Genomic DNA, 18,773 nt, shown 5'->3' with positions numbered 1-18,773 from the left:
ATCATGATCAGTTCTGAGATAGTGCTGCAAATTGTGAGCTTCATTGAAACTCCATGTGAAAGGCTTGTCTTCTCAGTCTTCTCTGCCATTCAATGCAATGATCCACGTGTGACCCCAGAGCACAGTCGCTCCAAAGTGCCCTACAATTTGCAGGTGGTTACACTGTATCACTCAGTGGCTGACAGAATAGCCTCTTCAATGTGTTGAATGAGGTCCCCTGGCTTACACACTGAGTGCACCTTCTGTCCCTTCCTGTTCCTTGCTGCCATTTCCCTGAGGGGTACCATCATTCGCCATACGTTTGAACTGCTGACAGTTAATAGACCCATACCCTTTTGTACTTGCCTCCTCTTGACACCAGACAAAAATAGTTTCCCCAAAACAGGTGAAGTGAGGCCAACTCAATGAAAAACAACACCTCAAACTTTACAGTTAGGGCAATTGATCTAACATACAACACCCTGAGTCCTCCATGGTCTGCAACCATTCTGTACAGTCAAGTGGATGAGTAATGGCAGATCCTGTACTCTCTGCAGAAGAGACAGGATACTATTTGAAGTAGCTCTGGTACCAGTATCATAGATATACTGCTCTCGGGAGGTCTTCCAACACACTGATTTGCAGTGACTGCCAATCATCTGATAGTAGTCAAGGTGATTTCCAGCTGCTTATGATTGTCAACTAACCCATTCTGTGTTCGAGAACAGTTTTCACACTGGGGTTGCATTTTGGCTGGTGTGATGCATTACAAGGAAGTGAACAAAGTAATCCCACTGATTATCTCTTAATTTGTTGAACTATAAAATTGCTAATGCCCTATGAGAATTAAAACAAATACACAAGATGAGAATACTATTAAGGTTACAGAAAAATTACTAGTTTCCTAAAACATTTTGAGGTTAATTACAGTTGTTAGCAAACTCAAAAATGCAGTTAATGTATGATGAATGCAGATGATGTATTCAGCTGTTTTGAGGTTAACTACAGTAGTTAGCAAACTCAAAAACAGAGTTAATTTGCAATGAATACAGGTGATGTATTGGGCTACTCCTCTTCAAGGGAAAACTAGATGCAACACAATATGTTTGTTAGAGTATCTGTTACATTATCTGAATTACAAATGCCAATTTGCTACAAATTACATTATGCACAAGACAATGGTAGCTTCCAATAGTTCTAAAAAATTCACATTTATCTTCATTGATTTTTAACACAACTGATATGCTGTTTCTTCACTTTCGCATTCTTCAAAAACAATTGTTGAAAATGATGAGGAAAAATCTAAATGACAAGCTTTGTCTTTGCAGTGGGTGGAAATGTGTGAGGGAAATGCTGATGTAATTGGCACTTGGTGCTACCAGAAAAAAACTGCAACATTTAGTTTCACTATGCAGTTTTGACATTACCACTGCTAGGTCATTGGCATTGGCAGAAATGAAAAGAACAAATCTGATATTTGACGAAACCGAATGACAAACCTATCAGACACCTTCTATTGTGGCATTTAACATGCAGTTACCATTGTAAGCAAAGTGACTATTGCCAAATGTGAACGTGTATTGTTTTCCTTTCAGTTCTTGCTCTAAGGGGGATAGGCAGGCTGCTAGCATGTTAATGTACAAAGTATCTAATAATAAATCAATATGATTACCTCTCGGCGTACCCTGAAATGATAAATGTCCTGCCCACTATGCTTCCCGCCCCTCCTACCGTGGTATTCTGCCGTCCACCAAACCTACACAATATACTCGTCCATCCTTACACAACCCCTGCTCCCAGTCCCTTACCTCATGGCTCATACCTCTGTAACAGACTTAGATGCAAGACCTGTCCCATACATCCTCCTACCACCTACTCCAGTCTCCTCACTAACATCACCTATCCAATCAAAGGCAGGGCTACCTGTGAAACCAGTCATGTGATTTACCAGCTAAGCTGCAACCACTGTGCTGCATTCTATGTAGGCATGACAACCAACAAGCTGTCTGTCCACATGAACTGCCACCGACAAACTGTGGTCAAAAAACAAGTGGACCACCCTGTTTTTGAACATGCTGCCAAATATGATATCCCTCATCTCAATGACTGCTTCACAGCCTGTGCCATTTGGATCCTTCCCACCAACACCAGATTTTCTGAATTGTGCAGGTGGGAGCTTTCCCTGCAATATATCCTAGGTTTCCATAACCCTCCTGGCCTCAACCTTCATTAGTCACTGCCCTCATCCATCCTGCCTCCTCCCTGTTCCCATTCCAGCACTACACAGCCGTCATTTCACCACCACACCCAGTCTTTTAATTTCTTTTTATTTTTCTTCATTCCGCTACTTACCTCCTCCCCCCTCCGCACCTTCACTCCTGCCCTCCATCTAAACTGCAACACTTCACTGTCCGCCATTCCCACAATACTATCCCGCCCCCTCCCTGCCCCAGCCTCCTCCTTACCCCCACCCAGTCGCCACTCCCATCATGCACTGGTGCTGCTGCTCGCAGTGTGGTTTCAGCTCTCTGAGACTGCAGACATTTGTGCTGTGTGTTAGTGTGTGTGTGTGTGTGTGTGTGTGTGTGTGTGTGTGTGTGTGTGTGTGTGTGTAAAAAAACAAAGATGATGAGACTTACCAAACAAAAGCGCTGGCAGGTCGATAGACACACAAACACACACAAAATTCAAGCTTTCGCAACAAACGGTTGCTTCGTCAGGAAAGAGGGAAGGAGGAATTTAAAGATAATAGAAATAAATAGGTTGGTATGTCAATATTTTTCCATCGCTATATCAATACTTTTTTTGAGAGCCGATAATGATATTTTTTAAATATTGGCATATCAGATTCCCAATATTTTTTAAAATATCAATAGTCCTACTTCTCATTAAACACAAACATGAAATAATATTCTGCAGTTAGCATTTCTCTTAAACATGATACGGTGACTTAGCATTGATTGTATGCAGATTATCTTTAAATTTCTTATTATTATTATTCCCTCTCCTTCCCTCTTTCCCGACGAAGCAACAGTTTGTTGCGAAAGCTTGAATTTTGTGTGTATGTTTGTGTTTGTTTGTGTGTCTATCGACCTGCCAGCACTTTTGTTTGGTAAGTCTCATCATCTTTGTTTTTAGATAAATCAATACTTAAATATACAGCTCTAAAATGGGCAGTATATTTATAAATTGCAGCTGATATTTTTATAGGTTGTTATGTCAATATTTTTCCATCGCTATATCAGTACTTTTTTTGAGAGCCGATAATGATATTTTTTAAATATTGGCATATCAGATTCCCAATATTTTTTAAAATATCAACAGTCCTACTTCTCATTAAACATAAACATGAAATAATATTCTGCAGTTAGCATTTCTCTTAAACATGATACGGTGACTTAGCATTAATTGTATGCAGATTATCTGTAAATTTCTTAAAATTAAACATTCTGACCAGTATTATATCTTTCCTTAGGACTTCCATCAATTTGGAAAATGCAATATGAATCTAAGTACAGTGGTGTTATCGGATCTGTACGAGGACTTTATAAAGATTATGGATTCAAAATATTTTATAAAGGATACCGCTGTACAATCTACCGGTAGGTGGGTAAAAGTCAATGTTAATATTCTGCAACTAAAATCTTATGATTATAATAGATGGAAGCTTAGAGTAGATTTACAGAGTAGCTTAACGTGAACCAATAATAGTATCTATTAAATCTTAATTCTTCTTTGTATGTGGGTGGAAACTAACAAAAAGTTACATTGTGCACATTTGTTAGCTATGCAGAAATGTATTATCAATGTTCCATGACTTCATTTTCTGATAGACTCTCCTCTGCGAAGGTGGTTTCATCACTTCCAATTTGTATTTTCTTTTACAATACTTTTAATTATCTTAGTTTACATCAGTCCAGTGAAATAAAATTTCATACGTAAATTATTCTTCTCAATAGTTGCATAAATTTCGTATACACAAATTAAGCTCAAAGTAAAATTGCAATTTGATTTTAGAATCATACGTGTCTGTCTATTGTTGACAAAGGCCTTAATGGCCGAAAGCTATAATTGTGAGTGTGTTTTTGTTGCACCTATCTGCGACTCAGCATCTCTGCTATATGGTAACAACTTTCCACCTCATAATATTGTTACATTCCATCCTGTATTTTCCATTGTTTGATTTTGATTAAAGTTATTTACACTCCTGGAAATGGAAAAAAGAACACATTGACACCGGTGTGTCAGACCCACCATACTTGCTCCGGACACTGCCAGAGGGCTGTACAAGCAATGATCACACGCACGGCACAGCGGACACACCAGGAACCGCGGTGTTGGCCATCAAATGGCGCTAGCTGCGCAGCATTTGTGCACCGCTGCCGTCAGTGTCAGCCAGTTTGCCGTGGCATACGGAGCTCCATCGCAGTCTTTAACACTGGTAGCATGCCGCGACAGCGTGGACGTGAACCGTATGTGCAGTTGACGGACTTTGAGCGACGGCGTATAGTGGGCATGCGGGAGGCCGGGTGGACGTACCGCCGAATTGCTCAACACGTGGGGCGTGAGGTCTCCACAGTACATCGATGTTGTCGCCAGTGGTCGGCGGAAGGTGCACGTGCCCGTCGACCTGGGACCGGACCGCAGCGATGCACGGATGCACGCCAAGACCGTAGGATCCTACGCAGTGCCGTAGGGGACCGCACCGCCACTTCCCAGCAAATTAGGGACACTGTTGCTCCTGGGGTATTGGCGAGGACCATTCGCAACTGTCTCCATGAAGCTAAGCTACGGTCCCGCACACCGTTAGGCCGTCTGCCGCTCATGCCCCAACATCGTGCAGCCCGCCTCCAGTGGTGTCGCGACAGGCGTGAATGGAGGAACGAATGGAGACGTGTCGTCTTCAGCGATGAGAGTCGCTTCTGCCTTGGTGCCAATGATGGTCGTATGCGTGTTTGGCGCCGTGCAGGTGAGCGCCACAATCAGGACTGCATACGACCGAGGCACACAGGGCCAACACCCGGCATCATGGTGTGGGGAGCGATCTCCTACACTGGCCGTACACCACTGGTGATCGTCGAGGGGACACTGAATAGTGCACGGTACATCCAAACCGTCATTGAACCCATCGTTCTTACATTCCTAGACCGGCAAGGGAACTTGCTGTTCCAACAGGACAATGCACGTCCGCATGTATCCCGTGCCACCCAACGTGCTCTAGAAGGTATAAGTCAACTACCCTGGCCAGCAAGATCTCCGGATCTGTCCCCCATTGAGCATGTTTGGGACTGGATGAAGCGTCGTCTCACGCGGTCTGCACGTCCAGCACGAACGCTGGTCCAACTGAGGCGCCAGGTGGAAGTGGCATGGCAAGCCGTTCCACAGGACTACATCCAGCATCTCTACGATCGTCTCCATGGGAGAATAGCAGCCTGCATTGCTGCGAAAGGTGGATATACACTGTACTAGTGCCGACATTGTGCATGCTCTGTTGCCTGTGTCTATGTGCCTGTGGTTCTGTCAGTGTGATCATGTGATGTATCTGACCCCAGGAATGTGTCAATAAAGTTTCCCCTTCCTGGGACAATGAATTCATGGTGTTCTTATTTCAATTTCCAGGAGTGTATAATGTAAGGCTTCAGCTTCACTCATTTCCTTAAGATCTTCTGAATGGTCAATTGTGGTATGTTCAGCTCCCTGGTTGTTCTGTTCATAGTCATGTGAGAGCAAGGGCGGCTCGTGAGTAAACATTCTGGGTGTTCACAAATGTTTAGATTCACATAAATTTGAGAGTGTGAAATTAATAGTATCTGTTGTACAACATTTATGCTTATCAACAAGTTTATACAACTACAGCCACTGACCATAACAACAACAGTAACAACAGTAATAACTGTTGTTACAGTAATTATTATTATTATTATTATCATCATATAAAGAATAAGATGCATAACTTATCTGACAAAAGAAAGAATTGTTTTTGTTGAACTTTGTTGTTTTGTACATAATTATGTACAATTTAGGGCAACAACAAATTAATGTGTAAACTTTCGCAACTCTCCATTTCGCACTTTGTGTGAGTTGGAGTTTCCACACTTTTCCATTTTTTCAGACAAGTGTACAAGATCCCCTAACAGATGTATTAGTTCACAAATTTACTTCTGGTCTGAAAATCGGATATTCTTACTCTGCACCCACATAACAACTTGTGCTAACTGTACACTTCCTTGTTAAATGTTTGCTTGTAGTCATGCTTATTTGATTTTACCACTCTCTGAATCTGTTCTCAGAGGCCCCAGTTCCTTTGTGGCAAACTTTTCATGGTAATTTACTTTTCTATTCCCAGAATGAGATTTTCACACTGCAGCAGTGTGTGCACTGATATGAAACTTCCTGGCAGATTAAAACTATGTGCCAGACTGAAACTCAGACTCGGGACCTTTGCCTTTCACATGCAAGTGCTCTACCAACTTAGCTACCTGAGCACAGCTCACAACCTGTTCTCACAGTTTTATTTTTCTGTTAGAATTTAAAATTGATTCAACATACTTCATGTTTACACTGCACACGAAAGCTGATTCCTGTACAATGAACAATCAGCTCCAAACACAAACTGCCATTTGTGGAAATGATTAAACTCAAGTAGTAATGTCTACTAACGTGGTAACCTGACTAGAATACAAATGAGGTGCTGAGATCCATAAGACCCTAAACCACACTGCCATCAATCCCACATTTAAATGAAAACCAGAGAAACTAGCGATACAGCTGTTCATGAAGTTTCAAGCATAGAATGTGGGCTTACAGCACAGATAAACCTGACTCATCATAAGATCAATAGATTTCAGAAACATGAATAAATGCTACAATCTCACAGTAGACAGTGATGTGCGTGAGGCACTTGTGATTCTCAGTGCCTCAAATGGATTACTGTATGATCGAATTCATAAGTTAATATACAATAACTCATTCAGAAACCCACCAAATAGATTTACTGTCAGTAAAACTTTAAAATATACTGACATCTGATCTAATTTTACTATATAGTGAGTAAATTAGCATATCTGAGGAGTGTACTATCATCTAGCAGGATTTATGCCAAGTGAACAGGGATAAAAGTCTGCCGCAGTGTGCTATAATCTGATGGAACTGACGTAAACTTCTAGTTGAGTGGCAATGACTACCTGTGCACATTATGAACCATGTACATTGTTTATCAAATCCATATGTATTTGGCCTATAGGGTAATTACATTATGCAAGTTGCACATCTTAAAACGTGCATAACTGAAGGTGTTCTCACGACCATGTCGCCAAGTTTCATGGAGTCTATTGGAGCAGTAGCGCAGTAGATTACATGCTGTATCTGACAGATTGCAGCATCTGTGTTACATTTAAGAGCATTCAAAGAAAAATAACCAATAAATCTGCATTATGTTGAAAGTCAGGATGTTCACGTGCTCTTGTGCTCTTACGCAGCAGCTGCCACTTCCATGAGCTACATACGAAACTCGCCTGCATGTGGTCATCCATTTCTTCGCTCACTACAGGCTGACCCACTGATTCTCCCTTGGAGAGGTATCTTCAAGTTCTAAACTGCACCTATCATCACCAGATGAAGATGGTAGTTGTTGTATCTTTGTTGAACTTCGTTCTAAAATGTCATTGCACTGTTATGACAGATTGAAGTGAAAACATTTCAAGCACAACAAACACTTTCTCAGCACTTGCCACCATTTTGGAAAACTGCTACCTGCTGTGCTCTCATGGCAGAAATCTGCAGTATGGGTGCAACAATACATAACTTATTTACTTTTTCTATATGAGTGTTGAGTTTTGTGACAATAGGTCAATTAATGTAGCTATGGTGAATTTATGAAATCACTGCAATCATTTATAACTGTCTTGTATTTTCATGTGCTGGTGATATTAACTTATGTTTGTACAATGTGACCAGGGACTAACTTTACTATAATTCACCACACTAGCAATGTTAGTGACATTGCATGAAATAACTTCTGAAACAAACGTGTACACAAATAAATGCGTCAGTGCCTTACTGTGAAACAAAGATAGCGTCAGTCTGCATTATCTGTAGAGTGTTAAAAGTAGAAATATGGAAATGAATAACTTGTCAATAATTCTCTTTGAGTTTTTGCAGAAGACATATTAGCCACTATTTAAAATGAGATGTACCCATTGAACTGAAATTCAAAGAAAACATGAGGGTGACACATGGATTTTGTATCTTTTTCCACAGAGATGTTTTTTCATCTGGTATATACACAGCTGTATATGAAGCATTGAGTGCCACAAATAATATTCAACAGAAATCTGTATCAAGCATAATATTTGCAGGTGGAATGGCAGGTAACACTTTTATAATTTTGTATTGTTATTTAATGAGATAGTTTGAAATGTTACTTTAATTGGAATATTACAACCAGGGATAAGTTGCACTGAGTTGTGAAGCCACATTGAAATTGGAAGTGGAACCTGAACTTTAAATGAATGCCACTGACAGGCTTGGCCATAAGCAAGGTTTTATACACAGGGTCCTCTTTTCCATCCATTGCTCAATAAGGCCGCCTACAGATTTTTCTATGCATTGAGTTCTTGTCCATGCTGCTCCTGAAAGTTTTATAACATTTTCTATCCACTTTCCGTCAGTCACAATCTTGTCCTTTTTTTATGGTTTGGAACTTCTACCATTAATCTACCACCTATTTCCTAATTTATATTCTCCACCAACTCTAAATAATTTTTGGGGTAGTAATTTTCATTGTTCTAATGGCTTTCTATTTGAGCTTGCATGCCTCCTGGGTCATGCCAGGGAGCTCATTCTTAATGGCTGAGTTTGGTTTTGGCAACCTTTTGGTAAGATAGGGTCCTACCAAGGGCATAGGTATCGACAAGGAAGAAAAAGCAAAAGGGAATGACAGTTTACAAATTAACCAAGAGAGGTACTCGTGTTCTCTTATCACTTGTGTTGTAATCTTCTACCAACAAGAAGCAGCCTTTCCCTCAGTCCATAACTGTAAGTGTATCCTGTTGTCACAATGCAGTTTCAGTAGTGTCATTTTATCTGAGCAGTATCACAAAGAGACCTAGAGAAAGATCATGAGAAACATGAATTGTTGGAGTGAAAAAATTTTTTAAGAAAAGAGGAAAAGCTTGGGACAGAATGGAGAGAGAAATGTTGTGGGGGCACAGGAAAAGATGGAGAGGCTCATGTGCAAGACAGACCCAATCAGGGGCTGGAAAAATAAGAATGATGACAATGATGTTGATGATATGATATGATACAATATGGTGATGACAGTGTCATCTATCGCTAGTATGGTTAATGGTGCAACAATGAGTTTTTTGCTCATACCTGCACCTACACAGCTAGCTCATGTTCAGCAATGAAGATCTTACTGCTATTTCACTGTAGTGTTGTAGGATCTCAAACGTCAGTAAGCATGTTCTGAGGCATATAATTATGCTGTTTGCAGATGAACCAGAACAGTTCAGGGTATCTGATAGAATAGCAAGTGAATATAATAGAGGGAAACATTCCACGTGGAAAAAATATATCTAAAAACAAAGATGATGTGACTTACCAAACGAAAGCGCTCGCAGGTCGATAGACACACAAACAAACACAAACATACACACAAAATTCAAGCTTTCGCAACCAAAGGTTGCTTAGTCAGGAAAGAGGGAAGGAGAGGAAAAGACGAAAGGATGTAGGTTTTAAGGGAGAGGGTAGGGAGTCATTCCAATCCCTGGAGCGGAAAGACTTACCTTAGGGGGGGAAAAAAGGACAGGTATACACTCGCACACACACCCATATCCAACCGCACATACACAGACACAAGCACTTGTCTTTAGCAATTCTTGCTGAGCCATTTTGAACTTCATGTAAATCTCTTTTTTTAGGCATTTGTATTCCCTTTCAATGGATTCATTTGCTGCGTTTTTATATTTTCTACTTTCATCAGTTAAATTCAGTATCTCCTTTAATCAGTTAAATTCAGTATCTCCAACATTATTCAAGGATTTCTACTAGGCCTTCACTATTTTATCTCTTAAAGCTACCCATTTGCCTTCTACTGTATTCCTTTCCCCTGTTCTAGTCAACCATTGCCTAATGCTCCCTCTGAAACTATCAGAAACCTCTGGTTCTTTCAATTTATCCAGGTCCCATCTCTGTAATTTCCTATCTTTTTTTTTTTTTTTTTTTTTTTTTTTTGTCTGCAGTTCATAATAAATTGTGGTCTGAGTCCACATCTGCCCCTGATAACAATTTACAGTTAAAAGTCTGGTTCTGAAATTACTGTCTTACTATTATGTAATAAATCTGAAGCCTTCTGGTGTCTCCATATCTCTTCCATGTATACAGCCTTCTTTTATGATGCCTAAACCAAGTGTTCATGGTGATTAAACTCTGCTCTGTACAAAATTGTACCAGACAGCTTCCTCTTTCTTTCCTTTCTCCCAGTCCATATTCTTCTGCAATTTTTCTTCTCTTCTTTATCCTATTATTGGATCCCAATCCCCCTTTGCAATTAAATTTTCATCTCCATAACTATCTGAATAATTTATCTCATCATACATTTCTTCATTCTCTTCATAATCTGTGGACTTACCTCACACATAAAAATGCACTACTGAGCTAGGTGTGGGCTTCTTGTCTATCTTGGCTATAATATTCTGTTCTTTATGCTTCTTCACAGTAGCATACATACATTATTATTTTCTTATTCATTATTAAACCTACTCTTGCAGTCCTGCTAATTGAATTTATGTTTATAAATCTTTATTCACCTGACCAGAAGTCCTGTTCATCCTTGCCACCAAACTTCATTAATTCCCACCAAATCCAACTTCAAGCTATCCATTTCCTTTTTTAAATTTTCTAAGATACCTGCCTGATTAAGGAATCTAATGTTCCACACTCTGATCCATAGAACACCTGTTTTGTTTCTCCTGATGACTTCTTCCTGAGTAACCCATATCCGGAGATCTGAATGGGAGACTATTTTACCTCTGGAATATTTTACCCAAGAGAATGCCCCATTGTTAATCCATACAGTAGAGCTGCAAGCCCTCAGGAAAAATTACGGCTGTGGTTTACCCTTGCTTTCAGCTGTTTGTGGTACCAGCACAGCAAGATTGTTTTGGTTTATCTTACAGGGCCGTATTGGTCCATTATCCAGACTGTTGCCCCTGCAGCTATTGAAAAGGCTGCTGCCCCTCTTCATGAACCATATTTTTGTCTGGCCTCTCAACAGATACCTCTCAATTGTGGTAGCACCTATGGTATGGCTATTGTATTGCTGATGCATGCAAGCCATCCCATAGACAGCAAAGTCCACAGTTGATGAGACACAAATTAAAGGCCATGAAAAAAAAACTATGTGGAGTTAATTATGAGATTTAACTACCAAACTTGTCAGATTTAACTATCTTGTCAATAGAATACAGTGCAGCGGCCAATATTGACTTCAGTGACATGAACAGTAATTTGCTTTGCTGAAAGCAACAACATGAAACTTAAAATTAGATTAAAAAGATAATTCCTTTTCTCAACTACTAATTATAGCCTTTTTCTTTTATTTATAATTAATATTTTTGCACTAGTAATAGTATGAGTCCGTTCTTTATTAGACATCGTGCTAAATCATTGTGCAAAATTGGCCATAAACAAAAAATGTATTGGTTTTGTTTGCCTTCCAGTTTTCTTCAGAAAGTCTATCTTTTGTTATTTATTTATTATAATGATACATTTAATTTGTTGTGTGCAATATTTCCATGGATATGGCTCATTTACGCATTATTTTTCAGTAATCTGTCATTTATATTAATCTACTTACAAAATTATAAAATGTGGTAAATCTGCATAGAAAAATTGCAGAGAGGTAATTTTATGGGGAGAGCAGGAAGGTGAAGCTTTGACAGTTAGACAAAATTAATCATTTGATACCACTTTTACTTGTACAGTGCTTGATGACATTTCAGTTTTAAAATATGCAATACATGGTTTTTATTAAAGTTTGCAATATTTTGGAACATTTTCAACATCCATGTTTCTTGTATTTGTTTATAAATGACGACAATGTTTTTACAAGTTACAAGTCTTAAACCTTAAATCATAGAGAGATAGTCATCTTATCACCGTCACTTTAAAACAGGGAAAATTTAATAGGTACATAATTTTGAAAATAAATTATGTCTGAAAGTATCACAATTTGTCATCATTTAAGTCATTCAAATAATAACACATACCAAATGTTCTTGCAAAATCTCAAAATTTTATTTAATTTTTTACAGGTGGTAATTTGTTCTTTGCTAGGCAAATATTCGGCTTATGTTTTTAGAATGTAATTAACTCCATGAAAAACAATTTCATATCATGCAAAATCACAGATTTACAAAAATGTAAATTATCTTTTACACATCATACTGTGGAAACATCAGTTTTTAGTTAATTTTTATTTTACAGCAGATTTTGTAACTATTTTTGCTCTTAGATTTTTCTATTCATAAAAATATACAATTTTGCCTAAATTTTCACCTGTAGGAAAACTGGATGTTAGTTAAAATTGGTACGATAATGGAGCTTCCCAGAGTATTCCAGTGGACATACATGTGAAAGGTAATCAAAAGTCATCAAAAGTTAGGTCTATGTAGTTTGTCCCACTGCACAATTATTCATAATTCATATTTCACATGAACAACCAAGCTTTGTGAATACTTCAGCAACCACCATGCAGTGTGGTGGTAGAAGCTTGTCTATCACAGGGAGCAGGGACCTTGTCTTAATTTCCTGGACTGTCAGGATGGTATAAAGAAGTTTAACCCCAAAGTCTGCCAATAAAGTGGAGCAGATATACACCTGCAGTGTGATAAGGCTTGTAAAGATAAGCAGTGCCCCACCTGCATTGACCTTGATAATTCTAGTCACTTGTATGAAAATAGTGGCATGCAGTCTAATACATAAGAACAGTCCCACCAGGAGCAGTGTACCATCTGCTAAGAGTACCACCCGCTGAACAAAAAGGGTTTCATACAGTCCACTTTAGGACTTCACTTCAGAAAACAATATCAGAGCATAACAACACATAGCATATTTAATGGAATATCCACTGAGTTAACCTATTGTGCAAAATGAGTAGCCTCTGTTATACCTTAAGAGTTCTTAGTCAAAGTGTAACTTGACCTCCTTTAAAACTGGGTATTTAGCTCTAGTTAACTCAGTCATCTCATAACACATTCCTTTCTGGGGGGTCAACCTTCTTCTTTTCCTTGTGCCTTGGTCCCACATTAGCACAGGGTTGGCATCATTATGAATGGCTCTGGCATTGTTAATTTAAGGGGTGACCAGATGGGATTCCTTTTGCCACCCTGTTGTCCCCTCCCCTCTCCTCCCCACTCCTCCCCTCCCACCCCTTCCCTCCCCTCCCCTTCCCTCCCATCCCCTCCCCTCTCCAGCCCTCTCCCCCCACCAGATTGGAATATGTGTACACCAACTATCTGTGTATAGTGCTGGTGAAAGTGAGCAAAAGTTTTCTTAACATTTGAAAATTGTGTAAGGCTTGTGAACCAGCCCAGTTTCACCCAGTCGGGTGGGGAAAACTGTCTAAATGTTATATCCAGACTGGTCAGCACACTGACCCTCATCATAATGGAAACAGTTGCATCACATCAAGCTGAATAGGTACAGAAAGCAAATTTGCCTGAGCATATAACAGCTGCCTGTAAAGGAGAATATATGTCCATGAGCCATATCTGTTATTTCAGGTGTCATCACTGTGGACACATAACCACAGTATGCAATACATGTGCAACAAGTCAAAAATGTTGTCAAACACAGCTGAAGATGGGCACCCTTGTGCAGCTCCGTTACTATGAGTGAAATGCATGTTTGGTGACATGAGTTCAGATTTTTCTGGATGAAAAGAAAATTCCAAAGATAAAATTAAAAAAGAGAATACATACTTGAAAGTTAAAAACATAGTATATGGCCCAGAAACCACCAAATTTTGGCCAAAACAATAAGAAAAAGGTTGTCATCAACAGAGGCTTTACTAACACAAGCTGCCTTAAGTCACATATAGGCAGCTGAGATTTGATGGCGCATGTTCCGTAAAGGCTGTTGTCTTCCACACAAAACCAGCAGATCCCAGACAAACTTGGCAACACTGGTTTCCCAGGAATCAGGCTGTAGCTTAAAGCATATTTTGATGCCTAACATTTTATCTCATACTGTGGGGACAATTTCAGAGGTAATGGAGATGTAGGTAGTACATTCTCCAACATAAACTAGTTCAGCTATCCAAAATTGCAAAATTGTTTACTTGTAACCATGAAGTAAGTTTTTTTATCATTCTGAATTTCTACATCATAGTGAATAATAATTAGACCTTTACAAAATTTTAGTTCCTTATCAGAGAAAAGAATTTGATGATTTCCCCAGAGCATGATCTGCTACTGCTGATTTATGTGTGTTTCCAAGATGACTTATTTGTCCAATGCAACTTTATGTATTTATTTCTCCTTCAAACTTAATGATTCACACTTAGAGCAAGTATCTAAATAATCTTCCAATTTTTCCATGTCCACAATCACGTTAACTTCACTTAAAATGTCAGTGATAAAGCCTGTCTCTGGAATGGGCAGCGCAGTTGACTAATCTCTGGTTGAGATGTCCTATTCATGTAAATCATCAGTCTCAAATTATTTTCAGTTCTCCACAGTACTTTTGAATCAACACAGTTCTTTCAAGCAACACAGTTGAGATAATTGTCTGTTTGATATTTGTGTACAATGTACCACTGTATGCTGCTTGAATGTTAAGTCAGACAACTAATTTTCACTTCTTGTGGACTTTATTACAAAGTAGTAACTACACGCAAGTTCACAACTGCTACTGACAGTTAAATAATCTCACCACATGTCAATCAGTTAACAGTAAGCTATTAATTTATTTTTCAGTTACAATATTTTTTGTAAGGAATTCATACGAGGGCAGAGATCAGCAGTAGCAGCTGGCAGAATCTTCTTCATACTGGCTGCTGGTTAGTGTGTAGCAGTGGTTGGCTTATTTTCTCTGGTGGCAGCGATGAAGGTACTGCCATTGGTGCATTGTGGAACTCTTCCTCATGACATGAAACAAACTCAAACAAAAATTTATGAATAAAAATTATCAGAACATCATATTTAAATAATTTAATAGCTGTTGTGCCATTATATTTTCACTTACACACTCTGCTGTGGTAAGAATCATGGTGTAACTGCCACTAATTTCTGTTACATCACACATCTCGTAACATCTGCAATAAAAAATTGCCAAATAAATCACTCCCATCATGTTTAATGCTCACACTAGTTATGACATTCACAGCAGAGCGCTGAGAACACTACTGAATGCTCATTGGCTGTCAGAGACTGCATGGCATAGGCGCACAGAACAAGCCTAAGCTCAATCACAATCATTTGTGCCTCCTGCTGTTGTACATGTTTGATTTTGGAGTACATTATATTTATTATTTATGCCTCAGAGCTCCCATACCTTGTGAGTATAACTTATTTTCTTTCACTGTATAATATGAAGCTTTCTAATTTAGTCTTCTGCATTTATATATTGGTAATTGTTTCACATTTCCTAAAACATAATAACAATATTTAAATTATTTTTGATTGTGTGGTATCTTTTTTAATCTCTCAGGAATCTGAAAATGAAATTTTTGTGATTACTTATAGGTATGCTGTCTTGGATTAGTATTATACCACTTGATGTGATGAAGTCAAGGATCCAGGCAGACAACCCTGATAATCCAAAATACAAAAGTTTAATGGATTGTTTCATCAAAAGTTATCAAAGTGATGGATTTAAAGTATTTTTTAGAGGTTCCTGTATGACAATTATAAGGGCATTTCCTGTCAATGGTGCAACATTTCTTGGACTAGAAAAAAGTTTACAATTTTTCGAAAGTATTTATCTTGGACAACAAATATGCAATAAATAATCATTGTATCAGTTAATAATAATGTTAACCTTTCATTAAAAATACCAAGGTCTCAGTATTTATAGGAAATAATTTCAGTGTAAGAAATTTAATTTTATAACACTGTTAAGCAGTTTTCCTCAAGACTACTATAACTGCTTAGACAAAACATTGCAGAAAGAATATAGAAAGACAGCAGATCAATAACTAGGTCACCTCTCTGTCATTTTCCTTATCTCTCTCTTGATAATGGATTATTTGCTAATTGTACCATCATAGATTTCTGAACTTGATTATTTATGGTTTTGTATTTTGTACATAAATGCTTTTAGAATATTAGTGTTGGCAAATATTTATTTAAACATATCTGAATTATTATGTCTAATGTGGTCTCTTCGTTGTACATATCCATTATGCTTGTGATATGATTCATTAGTTTGAATGTATAAAAAATTATGTCCAAAATAATAATAATATTTAGACCTTTCTCTTACAAATTATGTTTTATGGCACCTGGTTAGACTAAAACATCTGAAACAAAGTTGCTGAATTCAAGTTCACATCATATTGATGTTTGCAATAGGAAGGAAGAGCTACCCATAACTGTCAGTTACTTTATTAAGCTTTTTATACACACACAATCACTTTTGCTGGCTGGAACAATCAAATTCATATCATACTGTCAATTATTACCTTTTTTCAGTTCTAGATTTTTAGTGTTTTTCTCTGAATTCAGTACATGCTATCTCCCTTCTTTCCAATAAGTCTGACAGAAGGAGATTCTGGGTATAAAACATTACAGATTCTGCTACTCATTACCTTTCCATGCTTGCATTGAAATAATAATAATAATTCCATTATCTGCTGATTTTACTCATTCATATATTATTTTTCTTATTTCTTAAGTGAAATTTTTGATATTGCAATTTTCACCACTCCACAGGACATTCAGCAAATATGAATTTCATAGAATAAAGAGTCAAATGGTAACTCTCCTAGCAACAGCAGCAGTACCAGCAGCTCCTCAGAGTATTGTGAGTTGCCACAGCTTCTCACAAGAAGCAACTTATTTAAAATTTCATCAGCGTTCTTTAGCGTCAACTGTTGTATTTCGTGCATGTATGGGTATTTATCAGGCTGTCTTTAGTATGGATAAGAACTGTAATTGCTGTGTTCAGTTGCGAGCCAAGTTGGTGATCCCTCACTAACAGCTCCAGCCAGTGTTGTCTTTAGTCACGCAGCTTGAGCTGTTGCCTATGAGCATGACTGCGGGGAACCAGACGGCGTAATCGGAGGGATGTCCAGCATGAGCCATGTGTCCTTCAAACGCTCCATTATGTGACTGCCCCATGAACTGATCTTGATCCCTCATCTGTGGTCTAGTGGGAGGTTGTTCCAAGGTGTGGCAAGCAGCAAAAGACTTTCTGAGGGGCCGGTTGGAGGGTCTCCCAGTCCATCTGATGAACAGGTATTGGGCGCTGTCTGCGACTGATGAAGTCCCAGAGCCAGATGAAGTCACTTGGCCTGTTCCAGAGAAATCCTCTCAGCCTGCAAAGTTTGGGCAGTCACAGTGTGAGGGATTACTGGTGGTTGATAGTTCCAACATAGGTGCATAATGACGCTCCTTAGGGATAAGGCTGCGAAGGAGGAGAAGAAATCCAGTTTTCAATCTGTCTGCATACCGGGAGGAGTCATTCCAGATGTGGAACAGGTGCTTCCAGATGCCATAAAGACCACAGCATGCAGCCAACTGCAGATGGTGGCTCATGCTGGTACTGATAATGTGTGTCGCTTTGGATTGGAAGAGATTCTCTCTGCTTTCAGGTGGCTAGCTGAAATAGTAAAAATTGCCAGTCTTGCTTGCAAGATGAAAGTGGAGCTTCATTAACAGAACCAACTGTGGTCTGTTGGTACAAAGCTGAGAGGAGGGTCTGAATCAGAGGCTCAGATGGTTCTGTGATCCTGTAGGTTGCAGATTTCTTGAATTACGCCATAGGGTGCTGGATTTCTGGGTTCCACTAAATAGGTCATGGGTGTCAAGGGCTGCTTGGAGTGGACTGAGCAGTTTTTTTAGGTTAGAGCATCCCAGGAAAGTGCAAAAAGGACTTTAGTTTTGTAGGGTGAAGGATGAACACAGGAAGAGGGTAACATATAAACAATCAATGCTGTAGTTATAAATTATCGTAGCTGTATTAGAAAGGACAAGAGCTTCAAGCACTAATTAAAAACACTGAATCTCAAATTTTTATTGGTATGGAAAGCTGGCTAAAACTGGAATTAAGTTGAGTCAAAATTTTTATAAAGGACATAACCGCATTCAGAAAGTATGTATTAAATACAGTTGGTGGTGGAGTTTTTATTGCTGTCAGAAGTAGTTTAGCATTTAGGAAAATTGAAATAGATAGTTCTTGTGAGTTATTATGGATAGACATAGTACTTGGCAACCATAATAAATTAATAACTGGTTCCTTGAAACTGATTATGATGAGATAAATATACTAAACAATCTTGGATCATAGGAAGTGAACAATACTGCACCAAAGATATAAAAACAAAAATCCATTACTTCAAAGCTATGCAGAAATGTTTAAATGTGTGGGGTCCTACCCACTTGTTTTGTATAGGGTGCCTAAAGGATGCTGCATTCTCGGACTGCTATTCAACAATTCAAACAAATCACGTTAATAGTTTTTATTACAATAAAGAAGATAGACAATACTTAACTTTGTATTACAAGAACGTGTTGCAAGTAATGGGTGACAGCAAACAGTCAGTGTCTTTCTCTATATACTGTGTCCAT

The 18,773-nt window shown here is 38.6% G+C and overlaps 1 protein-coding gene across 7 annotated transcripts in view; it reads left to right on the top strand.

The window, feature by feature from the left end:
• Positions 1–16,357, top strand: part of LOC124622961 (solute carrier family 25 member 45-like) — a 103,627-nt gene extending 87,270 nt beyond the window's left edge. For all 7 annotated transcript variants that reach the window (XM_047148754.1, XM_047148759.1, XM_047148787.1 and 4 more), the window contains 3 exons: positions 3,455–3,581; positions 8,239–8,348; positions 15,729–16,357. In XM_047148754.1, the coding sequence (XP_047004710.1) occupies positions 3,455–3,581; positions 8,239–8,348; positions 15,729–15,994 (503 nt within the window). In that variant the 3' untranslated portion in view covers positions 15,995–16,357. The remainder of the gene's footprint in view (positions 1–3,454; positions 3,582–8,238; positions 8,349–15,728) is intronic.
• Positions 16,358–18,773: the final 2,416 nt, after the last annotated feature.

Source organism: Schistocerca americana, chromosome 1, assembly GCF_021461395.2.
Source record: "Schistocerca americana isolate TAMUIC-IGC-003095 chromosome 1, iqSchAmer2.1, whole genome shotgun sequence".
Taxonomy (NCBI): Eukaryota; Metazoa; Arthropoda; class Insecta; order Orthoptera; family Acrididae; genus Schistocerca; species Schistocerca americana.
This window is presented reverse-complemented; position numbering and strand designations above follow the sequence as displayed.